General features: G+C 41.5%; 1 protein-coding gene across 1 annotated transcript; it reads left to right on the top strand.

Annotated features, from left to right (window-relative positions):
- The first annotated feature begins 8,452 nt into the window (after positions 1–8,452).
- Positions 8,453–12,062, top strand: LRATD1 (LRAT domain containing 1). Its single transcript, XM_075598385.1, has 2 exons — positions 8,453–8,653; positions 9,684–12,062. Exon 2 carries the CDS (start codon positions 9,723–9,725, stop codon positions 10,542–10,544), a length of 822 nt encoding a protein of 273 aa, XP_075454500.1. The 5' UTR covers positions 8,453–8,653; positions 9,684–9,722; the 3' UTR covers positions 10,545–12,062.
- Positions 12,063–12,469: the final 407 nt, after the last annotated feature.

A 12,469-nucleotide genomic window follows, 5' to 3' on the forward strand; every position in this document is an offset into this window, starting at 1 on the left:
CTGTGCATTGTCAGGAAGAATGATTTAAGCTCACCCCCTCCCACTTTTAAATGGTTAAAAGCTCACTCCATAGCATCTCCCACTTTCAGGGGAACTTGTCTGCTTGCAGTGTGATTGTGACAACTCTAATACAGAGTGCTTTTCCTGGTAATGTACAGGTTAATAAAAGCTTCAATCAGACTTAGAACTTTGCAACTAATTTTGACAGATTTATTATAAATCATTCTTTCTGGCAATGCACAGGTTATTAAGAATTTATATTAGTGTATGGACCCTTGAGGTGTGGTCTGCCGTGCAGTGGCTCAGGGGCTTACAACAATTTGGCCAAAATGTTAAACTAAAAGACCATTTTATTTAATAGATATCAATACATGTATATTTAGGCACTGTACCGTGTATAAAATTTTGCTGGATGTGCAGTGAGCTCTGTCTGTGTTTCATGTTCGTCTCTGGTTTTAAATGTACATATTGCCATGCTCAGTAGCACTCATCTGTGACACTTATACGCTTATATATATGTTGTGGTTATTTTGGGGGATCAACATGAGCTTATGGGTGTTCTATATGTGCATCCAAAAGGTATGTCTACTTTTTTATATGTATTGGGGGTGAGTAGGGGTCTTTTTATATGTATTGGGTGGGAGTAGGGGTTGGTGGAGGGGGGCCTGCTCCTTGCATTTGTAAACGGACACTCACACTGAAACAGTCAGCAGACTCGTGGTGTCTGCACAGGATCCGGATCTCGGCACTGCGGAGATGGAAAAAACCGCTGCTGTCTCCTGCAGGCTCCGTCTCAGCTTACCAGCATACACGCGCAGGATGACCTGTCGTGACCTCTACGCGTTTCGTACCAAGTACTTCGTCAGGAGGTCCTCCTGACGAAGTACTTGGTATGAAACGCGTCTGCTGACTGTCTCAGTGTGAGTGTCCGTTTCCCCTTGCCAGTGCCCAACCTTATGGCGGTTTCTATACAAATCTGTTGATAGGTTGTTTTCATGTTTATTTTTTTCTTTCATGTGTTTTTATATAAATTTTACTGTATTTGTATACTGTGCAGCTTAGGGTTTAGTCACCATCAGGTGTTCTCCTGGGTAGTACTTAGCCGTCCAGCTGCACAGCTGTTCTGAGGTGGGGTTGGATCCCCTCAGAGTTTGTGTGTATTTTTAATAAATTACCTTCCACTAATCCCTGGTGCGTACTTGTGCATTTTTTATTATCTTGTATTTCAGGGTGCCCTCCCCCCTTTTTAAGGGGGGTTCACCTAGATTTGAGAGTTTCTGGGGAGACGCTTTATGTACATGCTGCAAAGGGATCATCCACACCATCATACAGCACGAGCGCTGAATATCCTGTTTTTTCTACCTTCCAGGTACCAGAGCCCCTGTAGTCCTGGCTACAGTTCCAAGTAACTAGAATACCTTAATGACCATGTGTACCAGTAGAGCCCTGTAGCCTAACTCGTTGTTACTGATGATGCAAAATGCTTACCTAATAATGCACATAGCTCCATCCCCTGCTATGGGTAAACAGGCGCCCTAGTGAGGAGCCTTATGGTGTATTTAGTGTGATAGTGATTGACACTTGCCGATGATACTATTCCTAGTGTCAATCTCCTATTCTCTGGCCATTATGGTTTGCGGAAACATTTAATTGCCGGAGTAAGTAATCAGTGTACAATCAGCAGCGGGGTAACGTGACTCGCCGAGTGCAGCAGGCAGTATGTCCTAATGATAAACCCAATGATCAGGTAGTAACGGTGTAACAGTGCTAATGGTCAGCCAGTAACTTGGAATTTCAGGACTAAGAGATTGCCTAATAATGCAATCATAGTGTCCCTGTACGGCAGCCCAAAATAGGTCATTGAAAGTAATAAGCTCGTTTGAAGTGTCATGGAGTCGAGTAAACACCTATTGTAGTGGCCATAGCTCTATTATATTGGAACCTGACGGTGGGGCAAAATGAATGCCGGGTGCTGTAGTCGGCGTGACCTATGGTGAGCCCGATATTCCGGCAATAAGGATAGTGTGATCCAATATACCAGTACTATTGGTTAGTCATTAGCTATAGTAATCGGGACTGTGAGATTGCCACATCAGGCAATAACAGTGTCCCGGCATAGCAGCCCATAAGAGGTAGTAAACAGCTTAATAATGTGTCAAATATTTAAGCAGAGTGAACACCTGGGGAGGCTTTCACAGCGCTTCTAGCTTAGAGCTTATCTCAAAATTCCGGTGTTAACATAAGTTTACCCGCCACTACATGCAGAGCTCTCTGCCGGGGAGATACGAGGTAACTAGTGATATCGTAACATTAGATCAAGTATTCTCCAGTGCCCCAGACCCGTATAACTCCCAAATTATAGATATTTAAGAGATGCAACGCATTAAAAGAAATCACGTAACTAAACGTGGCTCTACCCAGCAACTTATGTTGACACCGGCATTTTGAGTTAAGCTCTAAGCTAGAAGTGCTGTGACCGCCGCCCCAGGTGTTCACTCCACTTCAATATTTGACACACTAGTAAGCTGTTTACTACCTCTTATGGGCTACTATGCAGGGACACTGATTGCCTGATGTGGCAATCTCACAGTCCCGATTACCATAGCTAATGACTAACCGATAGTACTGGTTTATTGGATCACCCTATCCTTATTGCCCGAATATCAGGCGCACCATAAGTCACGCCGACAACCGCAACTGGCAGTCTTTTTCCCCCACCGTCAGACTCAAATATAGATGTAGATGTAGACAGGCTTGTAGATGGCAATACTAGCGCTTCATACGCGTTTCATAGTCAAACTAGTCCCTGACGAAGTAGGTTGACTACAAAATGCGTAGGAAGCACTAGTATTGCCATTTCACTACATTCACCGGATAAGTGTCTCCCAAATCTGTGGCTTACTATCTAGCCTGCGCCTCTAGACTGGAACGCCGCACATAGAGTGATTTAGTCTTGTGACATCACATAGTGGACTCATGGAGCACCCTTGGCGATCAACACCGCCAGTGTTGGAAGTTCCCTACAAACATTATGTCAGTTCCATTTTAATGACCCTTACTAACGGACTATCACCAGAGGCAATACGTTGTGGATCCAGAACCCGTACGGATATCATGTGAGGACCCACCGTCGGCGACTAAGCAAAGGACCGCAGTAGATGTCCGTAGCTACTGATCTCCAGAGATGTTTCCATAGGGGTAACATGTACCCGACATGTAATGCCTGATTGATTGATACTGATATTTTGTACGTGCAATACTTACACGTTCGCATTTTAGCACTTACATTTTGTTTGATACACTATGAGTCGTGCGCTGTCTTTTTTCTCCCCTTCTATAAAGTAGTTGTTTAAAAACAATATTCTTAGATGTTCTGATACATTAGCTCTATCGGTGCTGAAATGGGTAAAAAGCCCTGCAGTGCTCAAAGGGTTAAACAAGCTGGTCCTTACATGATTAGAGCAAGAATTCAAGAAGCTCTTTGCCACCTTAATCCTGAAAATGAAAAGTAAAAAGCAATAAGTTTTGATCCCCAAAGCTTCAATACAATGGCTACAGATAATTCATAGCTGAACTGACAACCAGAAGAGTAGTCCTTTTCCCTCTGGGTACAAAATTATATTCTGACCAGTTGGCTCTATATACTGTACAGTACAGGGACAGTGAATTATGGATTTATAGCGACAAATTCAATACATTTTTTCCCCTTAGAAACATAAAACAATACTAGCTGATGTCATATAAGCCAAGCCTTTATGTTACGCTCTGGAGACATATAGTAATGTCAGTCTAAAGAGACTGTTGTAGCAAAGTTTTAAATAAATTATAATGCTGCTATTATGGGTTATTAGTCTATCAATCTTTTCCTGGTTGAAAAAGAGCACTATATAAATGAAAGAGTAAAAAGAATATGGAAGAATATTACATACTTACTTGTGTGTGTTATACACACACACACACACACAACATCACTCCATTTTAAATAATTAAATATAGCCAGAGTTGTTTGCTAACAGAAAATTGAGGTGGTTTAAATGTGAGGCAACACGTGTAAAATACGTACTGTAGATGTTTTTTTAATTATATCTATAATACGTGAAGTGTGTTTCACATTAGTTAAATATAACAGATGTAGCCGACGTTAATGCTCCCACTGGCACTTTGTAGAATGACACACACAATGTACCAGCGGAGCAGACACCATTGTCTTTAAATTAGGCATTCATGAAATAGGGGAGGACTAGGGGAGGGCTAACGCATTAGTGCACCGGCTGACATGTACCAGTGACTTCAATAACATCTGCTACACCTGTGATGTGTAAAGTGTGCAATGCATGTTTTATGTGTGGTCGCATATTTATAACATATAGATATGCTTACATGCATTATCCAATTTTCTAAATGGCGGAAACTCTAGTCCTGGGTCCCAGGAAAGCTGTTGGCGGCTCTGGATGCAAAAGGAAACATTTTATGTGAGATACAGTATGAGAGCTACAGCAGCACCAGACTAAAACGAACCTAACAGACACGGAAGTACTACTATCTTCTTGTTTTTGAAGTGAAACTTCTTTGCTGGCACATACCACACGGAAATTTCCCTTGCAGTAAATCACATTTATGGTGACGGAAGTACAGCCAAGCCACAGAAGTGACGGGGGGGAGGGGACAGTTCCGGGTTGGGGTGCAGAACTAGGACAGCTCATCCTCCGTGTCCGGTAACAAGGAGGAGGAGGAAGGCGGCGGTCGGTGTCCGGGGGGGTCGGCGGCGTTGGGTCCACTGGGAGAGCCTGCAGTAGATGCTGAGCGCAGACCCCGGCCTCATCCCCCGCAGGGACTTCATCACCAGCTTCTGCCTGGACTGGGTCGCTGGGAGAACCTGCAGGACATGCTGAGCGCACCCCCCCACCCAACCGCCACACTTGGAAGACACACACACACTGTGACACACATACACTGGCACACACACATACACACACACACACACACACACTGACACACACTCTCACAGACACATTGACAGACACACACACACTGACTGACACAAAAAAACACACACAGTGACACACAAACACACACACACACACTCATACACACACTAACTGACACAAACACACTGATTGACTGACACACACATACACACACACACTGACTGACACACACACACACACACACACTGACACACACACTGACTGACACACACACACACACGCTCACACACTGACTGAATGACACACACACAGACACACATACCCAGACACACACTCACTCACACACTGATTGACACACATACACACACACACACTGACACACACCCATGCTCACACACTGACTGACTGAATGACTGAATGACACATGCTCACACACACACTAACTGACCCCCCCCCCCCCCAATGATAAACAAAGGCTTGTAAACCTCACTACCACACAAAAAATATATTGCCGTTTTCCCAGTATGACTGTAGGTCCTTCAGACACAGAGGATTATTATACAGATGGGGATTGAAATGTTGGTCACTACAAGTATGTTTGGAACAAAGGGTATCTGGTTAGAAACCTAACAGGGTTAACTGATTTCAAATAAAGTCAGTTAAAGCAGATCGTTTAGAGTCAGAGGTCACTGTAGTCTTTCTAGCAATGAAATGCTAAACAGACTTCCCTCGTGTCACTTTATGCCGTTATGTATTTAACACAGACACACACACACAGACACACACAAACTGAGACACACAGACACACACAAACAGAGACACAAACAAACTGAGACACACAGACACACACAAACAGAGACACACACAAACTGAGACACACAGACACACACAAACAGAGACACACACAAACAGAGATACACACAAACAAGGAATTAACAGTTACTATAAATATAGAAGTGCAAATAGCTTAAACCCGCATTCTAAGTCAAACTTCTTTGCGTTTTGACACTGAAATTGTATTTTGATTTTTAACTAAAAACATCACCATCACAAATACGATTTCTGTGACAAAACAGTGACAAAAGGCAAATAAGTTTCACTTACAGTAAAATGCGCGTGCTCAGCAGACACACACACACTTTTTTTTGGAGTGTGGGAAAAGGCTTGATGAAGACCAAAGAAGTGCTTGAAATGTTGCCTCCAGGGTCATATTCATTATATTTCATTAATCCCTTCCTTTACATTTTGAAACATATCTTTGTGGTGTTCTGTGGTAAGAGGACTTGTTACTCTGCTTTCTATGTTGCGACTACATGTGATCCTATTGGTTATACTGTAGGACACATTCGAATATTTTGCTCCTGTATAGCTCACATAAAATAATATTTCCTTTTGCATCATATATGCGTATTGTATCTGTTTATCCTTTGGCGTGTTGGAGAAACACTTATACAAATTTTTTGTCTGTTCAAAGGGAGATACCCTGTGTCTACCTACACCACTCATCATTGTTTCTATCCAACTACTTTGAGATGTATATATTGGATCATAGAGTGCTACCTGGCCCCATATAAGTTATATTCCATATCTCTGTGTATTTGACGACTAATTGTTATATGGTGTTATACATTGAATGGCAATAGTGACGATCAGGTCACTATCACATGGAAACTTCGATTGGAGACAATTGACGTTTCCGTGCGATAATGCCTGGATCAGCACTGTCCAAATGTATTCAGTCACTCCGGTAAAGTTGATTCAGGCAAAACATAAATGTATGCGATAATTATACATATCAATTTCTTTACGGGGGTTCACTAAGGTTTACAATTGCCATTCAAGTCAATAGCAGCTGACGCAACATTTTCTTGTTTCTTCCCCTTTAGCAAAGAAATCAATTTTATTGATTTATAATAATGTTTAACCAGGAAGTAATACATTGAGAGTTACCTCTCGTTTTCAAGTATGTCCTGGGCACAGAGTTATAAAAATACAGTACATGGTTACTTTAAAAGAACAGGGTTATACAGTCAATTCACAGACATTTCAGACAGATAGAGTTGGAAAATTGGGTACAGGGGATAAAGGGCTGGTGACTTTGATTGAAATAGTGCTGTGTTAAAGTGAAAAAAAGGCGCTAGCTCCACTGGTGATCACTACCAATGAACAGTGACTATATACAAATCTAATGATACAAAAAAAGAAATACAGTGCACACGTGATAATTAACGTGACTAAATGAGTTCAAAACCCCCCTGCTCAAACCCAGCTGGTAGGTACTGGTTCCACTGGTCCCTCAATTCGTGCAGGTTCGTGTGTATTCCAGGGGGAGCATGGAAGGGAAATTAAACAAAATATCTTCTAAGTGTAGACCGTTTGGTACTCAATGGGTTAATACAATAATGTGTCTTGGCTCGTATGAATAGCCTACTCACAAGATATAGATAAAATACGGGCAGTGTGACACAGTGGTCTCAGCGGAAAGGAACTCTTGATTCTTGATAAGGTGTGGACCCCCAATCTCAGCAGGACAGCATAATATAAGACTTTGATTGAAATAGAGCAGCTTTAACATCACTTTAACATTCACCAAACATCAGTGAATGGCAGCAAACCCTTTGGCTGCCCTTTGGCTGCGCAAAGGCTATCGACTTTGGGGCAACACAGATGTACACTGGGGTGGCTGAAATTCAATGCAGCTGTGAACAAAAAGTTATTTGTGTCCTCTTGAAGCTGACTCCAAAAAAAAAATAATCTCTGTACTGTAGATTGCATTTACTTTACATTCTCTGTGATTATACACGTAGTTATAAAATGCTCCAGAGTTAGCTATTGTAAATATAAAAACATGTTCGGCAGGGTTATACCATTACACATTCTTTCTTTAGGATAATTCAACAAGGCAAACAAGATTAATTTGTTTCCATGGCAAAGAAAAAGAACATTACCTGCTGGTAAAACAGTCTTATTGTATCAACCTTCCAATGTTTAAAAACGCTCAGGAAGTACATTTCCTCTTCGCTCCTCATTTAATGTCTCACCCACTACAGCACTTTTGACTTCAGTGTATTAAAAATCTTCTGAGTGTAAAATGCATATGTATCCTCATAGCATTGAATTAAAACTTTTATAGAAAATGCGTGTACTGTATTAAAAAGACTTATTTTTATATAATAGATATAATATAATAGGTATGATGGTAGTGCCTCTAAACAGTTAACCACGTCCTCTATGCTGTAAAAAAAAAAAATACACAACAAACTGCCCTGCTAGGTGCAGGGTAGAAACCTGCCTCAGATTAATGGGTTTGTCTCTAATCCCTACAGTACAGTATGTGCGCTACCGATGACAAACTACAGTATGGATCAAAGAGAGGTGGGGAGCTTCACAAGAAGCCCTTCCCCTTAACTGGAGACTGACAGCGGAGAAGCAGGGTCATTGTGTGGACTCGGGGGTTACCTCCCTTTTTGGTGATGTCGGCCAATAGAGGCTGAGTAAGGGCGTAGCCTAAAAAGTCAGAGCTCATTGTAGTTAGACTCACACGGGCTCGCAGCCCAGTAGCCGAGTCCCAATGCAGGTGAAGCTCTGTTGTGGGGAGAGCATAGAAGGGAGGGAAACTGGCAGAGCAGCGGCCAGGGACATCCCCTACACCTCTGCTGCAGCACTAGCACCCATGGCGAGAAGAAATCTTTAGGAGTTTCACCACTGCAGGGGTATCGATACAGGTACGAATATTTCTCTTCTTGTTAGTGCATTTAAATTAATCTCTATCACCCCCCCCTGCGGTAGATTTCTTCATTTTAAGTTGTTTGATCAACACACAAATTGTTTTTATACCTGATCTTAGAGGTCACGAATAGACTCATAAAGGGCAAGGAAGGATTTGTTGGTTTGGGGAGTCAATTTTTAGGGAGTGTTTTAAATGACTCGTGTAGCTATTAGAAATAAGAATGGTCATATTTAAATGAACTAACCAGTCCAGTCCTTGTTGCTTCCCTTTTTTTTAGGAGATTTGTCACAAGGGCAGTATTGTGTATGTAGGACCTTCATATTCCGCATTTACATTTGGGATCTGACAATTTGTCTTTGGTTTAATTTTAAAAAAAATTAACCTGCGCCTGTATTGTGGTAAGATGCATACTTAATGTGTTAAGAATATGTAAACATAGTTGGCAACAAACAATGTGAGTATGTACACACTCTACAGCACATTACCCAGATGTGGATATATCCTGTAAGAAATACCCGCTCTGCATTGCAAAGCAAAAACAGTAAATACTACAGCAGCTCTCTGACCAACATGCAGCCTGTATATTTTCTTTTTGTGGGTCCTTTTCTATAGCACGATTAATATAGAAAGTTGTAATAATATGGACAAAGCTAGAAGTGACAGGCAGGGGATCACACGTGAATGTGATACAGAGCACTTATTTTTCTCCTTGTAAATGACTTATGTGGGATTGTTTTATAAATAAACAAGTGGAAAAGGGCAAGCGCTGGGTATGCACTGGTGCTGTGTGTGAAGGCAGCTGTGCTTTTCACCTCTGACATCTGCACTCCTGACTGCTCTTCTTTTTCGTTACCGGTGATAAATATGGGTCTATTTATCAACTGATTTACCCCTCCCAGGGGTTCTTTGCAGTAATGAGAATCCACAAATTGTTTAAAATTTTGATATCTTGCCAATCACAGTGGAGATCTTATTCTAGGATAGTCTTTTTTTTTTTTTTTAACATTGTGTGCCCCCCTCTGCAGATCTGGCGTCCCCACTGACCTCACCTTGTCCTGTCATTGATGGGAAATCAACTGGATCGCATCACCCACCTGAATTACAGCGAGCTGCCGACAGGGGACCCCTCCGGGATCGAGAAGGACGAGCTACGGGTCGGGGTGGCTTACTTTTTCTCGGATGAGGAAGAGGACCTGGACGATAGAGGCCACCCGGAGAGATACAGCGTTAGGGATCCCAGCCCCAGCGAGGAAGAGGGGCACCTGGTCCTCAACGAGGTCGAGTTCTCCGCCTTCAGCTGCCAGGAATGCATCTTCTCCAAGCTCAGAGGCAGCCAGGACCTGCACGTCTACCCCATACAGGGCTTGCTGTCATTTTGCAAACCAGGAGACCTGCTGGAACTGCTCTTCATCTGCCCCGCCGCAGATCCCCCACCTCCACCGCCCCCTCACTGGGCAGTTTATGTCGGCCAGGGGCAGATCATCCACTTGCACCTGGGGGAAATCCGCAAGGACAGCTTGTTGGAGGTCGGAGGAGGGTGCATGGGCAGGGTAGTGAATAGCTGGTACAGGTACAGGCCGCTGACTGCCGAGCTAGTCCTGCAAAACGCCTGTGGACACCTTGGCTTGCGAAGCGAGGAGATCTGCTGGACTAACTCTGAGAGCTTTGCAGCCTGGTGCAAGTTTGGCAACAGGGAATTCAAAGGCGGCGGGGAGGTTCACTCAGGGAACCTGCAGTATTTCCTGAAGCTCCACCTAGAGGAGGACAACCTCCACACGCTGAGGTTTCACAGCCTGGAGGACCTGATAAGGGAAAAACGCAGGGTGGACGCTAGTGGCAAACTGAGAGTCATCAAAGAGCTATCTATGGTGGAGGGGAAAGCATAAGACTAGTGATTGAGATTTAATCCAGACTTGCAAGGAGAGGCTGCACCTTTTTTGGATGCATTTATAAGGATCATGTCAACATTCCTGAAACCAGCATTACACCATAGCCACTGTTTGATTTGGCTTTTAAAACCCGGTATGAGATCATCAAGTTTAAAAAAAAAAATATTCCGATTATATTGGCTGTAGTGTTGATGTCTGATTGAGCATTTAGCAACATGCTAAATAAAATTTCAAATTGAAATTTTTATTTTCATGGCTTTAATCCATGATAATTTAACCACAGGGGCCAATAAATTGGATTTTCTTTGCTTTTTTAGTATTGCTCTTTGCTGTTTTTCATCGCCTTGTGAAAAAAAAAAGTATTTTTTTCCCTATTAAATCAACTTTGTCTTTAATCGTTTCAAATATGAAAGGACTCATCTGTTTGATTTTGCTTGGCTCTTTGTACTATTTCTTACGTTACACTGGTTGTAACTTGTTTTCCTACAGTCACATTTTGTGTTCAGTGTTTTGTTTCAGACCACCACAATGCAATAGGGTACATATTGTTTTCTAATAATGCACAAAGACTAATAGTTGTCAAACGTCTTTTACTCCTTTTTAACTACTGCAATCATGCTTTTCTTCCAGTAAATTTCCTTATGCACAATATTACTATTATTTAATAGAGAGTTCAATGCTTGAATTATGAAATCAACAGTATGTACGTGTTCCATTCCTCCTCATCGTTTAACCTTAGTGTATATTGTTTAAGCTTAAAGAAAGAACAAGGGAAATGGGATTCTCATTGGCAACATACAATGGAAATGGGGCAGGCATGTACAAGAACTAGTGCCAGTTACTTGTGACCTTGTGTAAGTCGCTGTATGCCTGTAAAGTCCTTTCCACACAGTCATTGTGCTTGTACATTCGGAGCACAGTTCTGACTACCTTTCCGGTGCAATATAGTAAAACTACATTAAAATTAGTAGCAAAGCCAGAGGGTGAGGGAAGGGTATTTGTTAAGCTTATTGCCTTGACTTAACATTGGAATTTTACTGTGGAGCAAAATATTTTAGTTCTATGTGACACCACTATGCTATAATAGACAAGACAATTGTATTCTTTGTTTCTTAGTTCCTTTTTTGTCACATAATATACTGTACCATGCATATATAAAATTCTGCATTACTGGATAGTACACGAAACATATCAAGCATTAAGAGGTTAAAAGGTAAGAATGACTCGATTTGCATTTATTTTTAAACAATTGAGTTCCACGTCAAAGGTAATTGTGATACTGAGAATTCCAAAGCTCTTAAAAGGTGATGCATTTTCTTTATAAGCAACAATTGGTTGTCCTACCTTAGCTGTACACCAGATTGCGCTTTTGTTATATTTGGGCTGGTGATTATAGTGACACACACACACACACCCCAAACTCAATTTGCTGGATATTTTCAATATTTTAAAAAGTTCATAAATTGTAAGACATCCATATTTATAGCTTTGCTATTAAAGGCAGATATAAAACAATTGTTCTGGCCGAGTTATTTCTGCATGCACCTGTAACCTTTATTGCATTTGCTTCAATGTGATAGCAAAAAAAAACTATAACTGATACAGTATATGCTCCCTTGGGCTATTGCTCTGTTTTAATACACACTGTAAACCTGAGAAGTGTCAATGTGTATGACAATATTTTCTGTTTCTAAAAATACTGCCTACTATCAATACAGTAAATAGTTTATGGTGGAATACAAAATAAGTATGCTTTCAGACATATGGGAAAAGTGTATGGAGAAATCTTACCAGAATTAGCATTTCCCTGTGATACATTCCAAACAGCTTAAAGCTTTATTTCTTGTAAAGGTATTAGAAATATTTTTTTCATCATACTGCCACCATATCTAATAACCAAACATGCAAATGGGATTTTCTCA

The sequence above is a fragment of the Ascaphus truei genome, chromosome 4 (genome assembly GCF_040206685.1).
Source record: "Ascaphus truei isolate aAscTru1 chromosome 4, aAscTru1.hap1, whole genome shotgun sequence".
NCBI classification, from domain to species: Eukaryota; Metazoa; Chordata; class Amphibia; order Anura; family Ascaphidae; genus Ascaphus; species Ascaphus truei.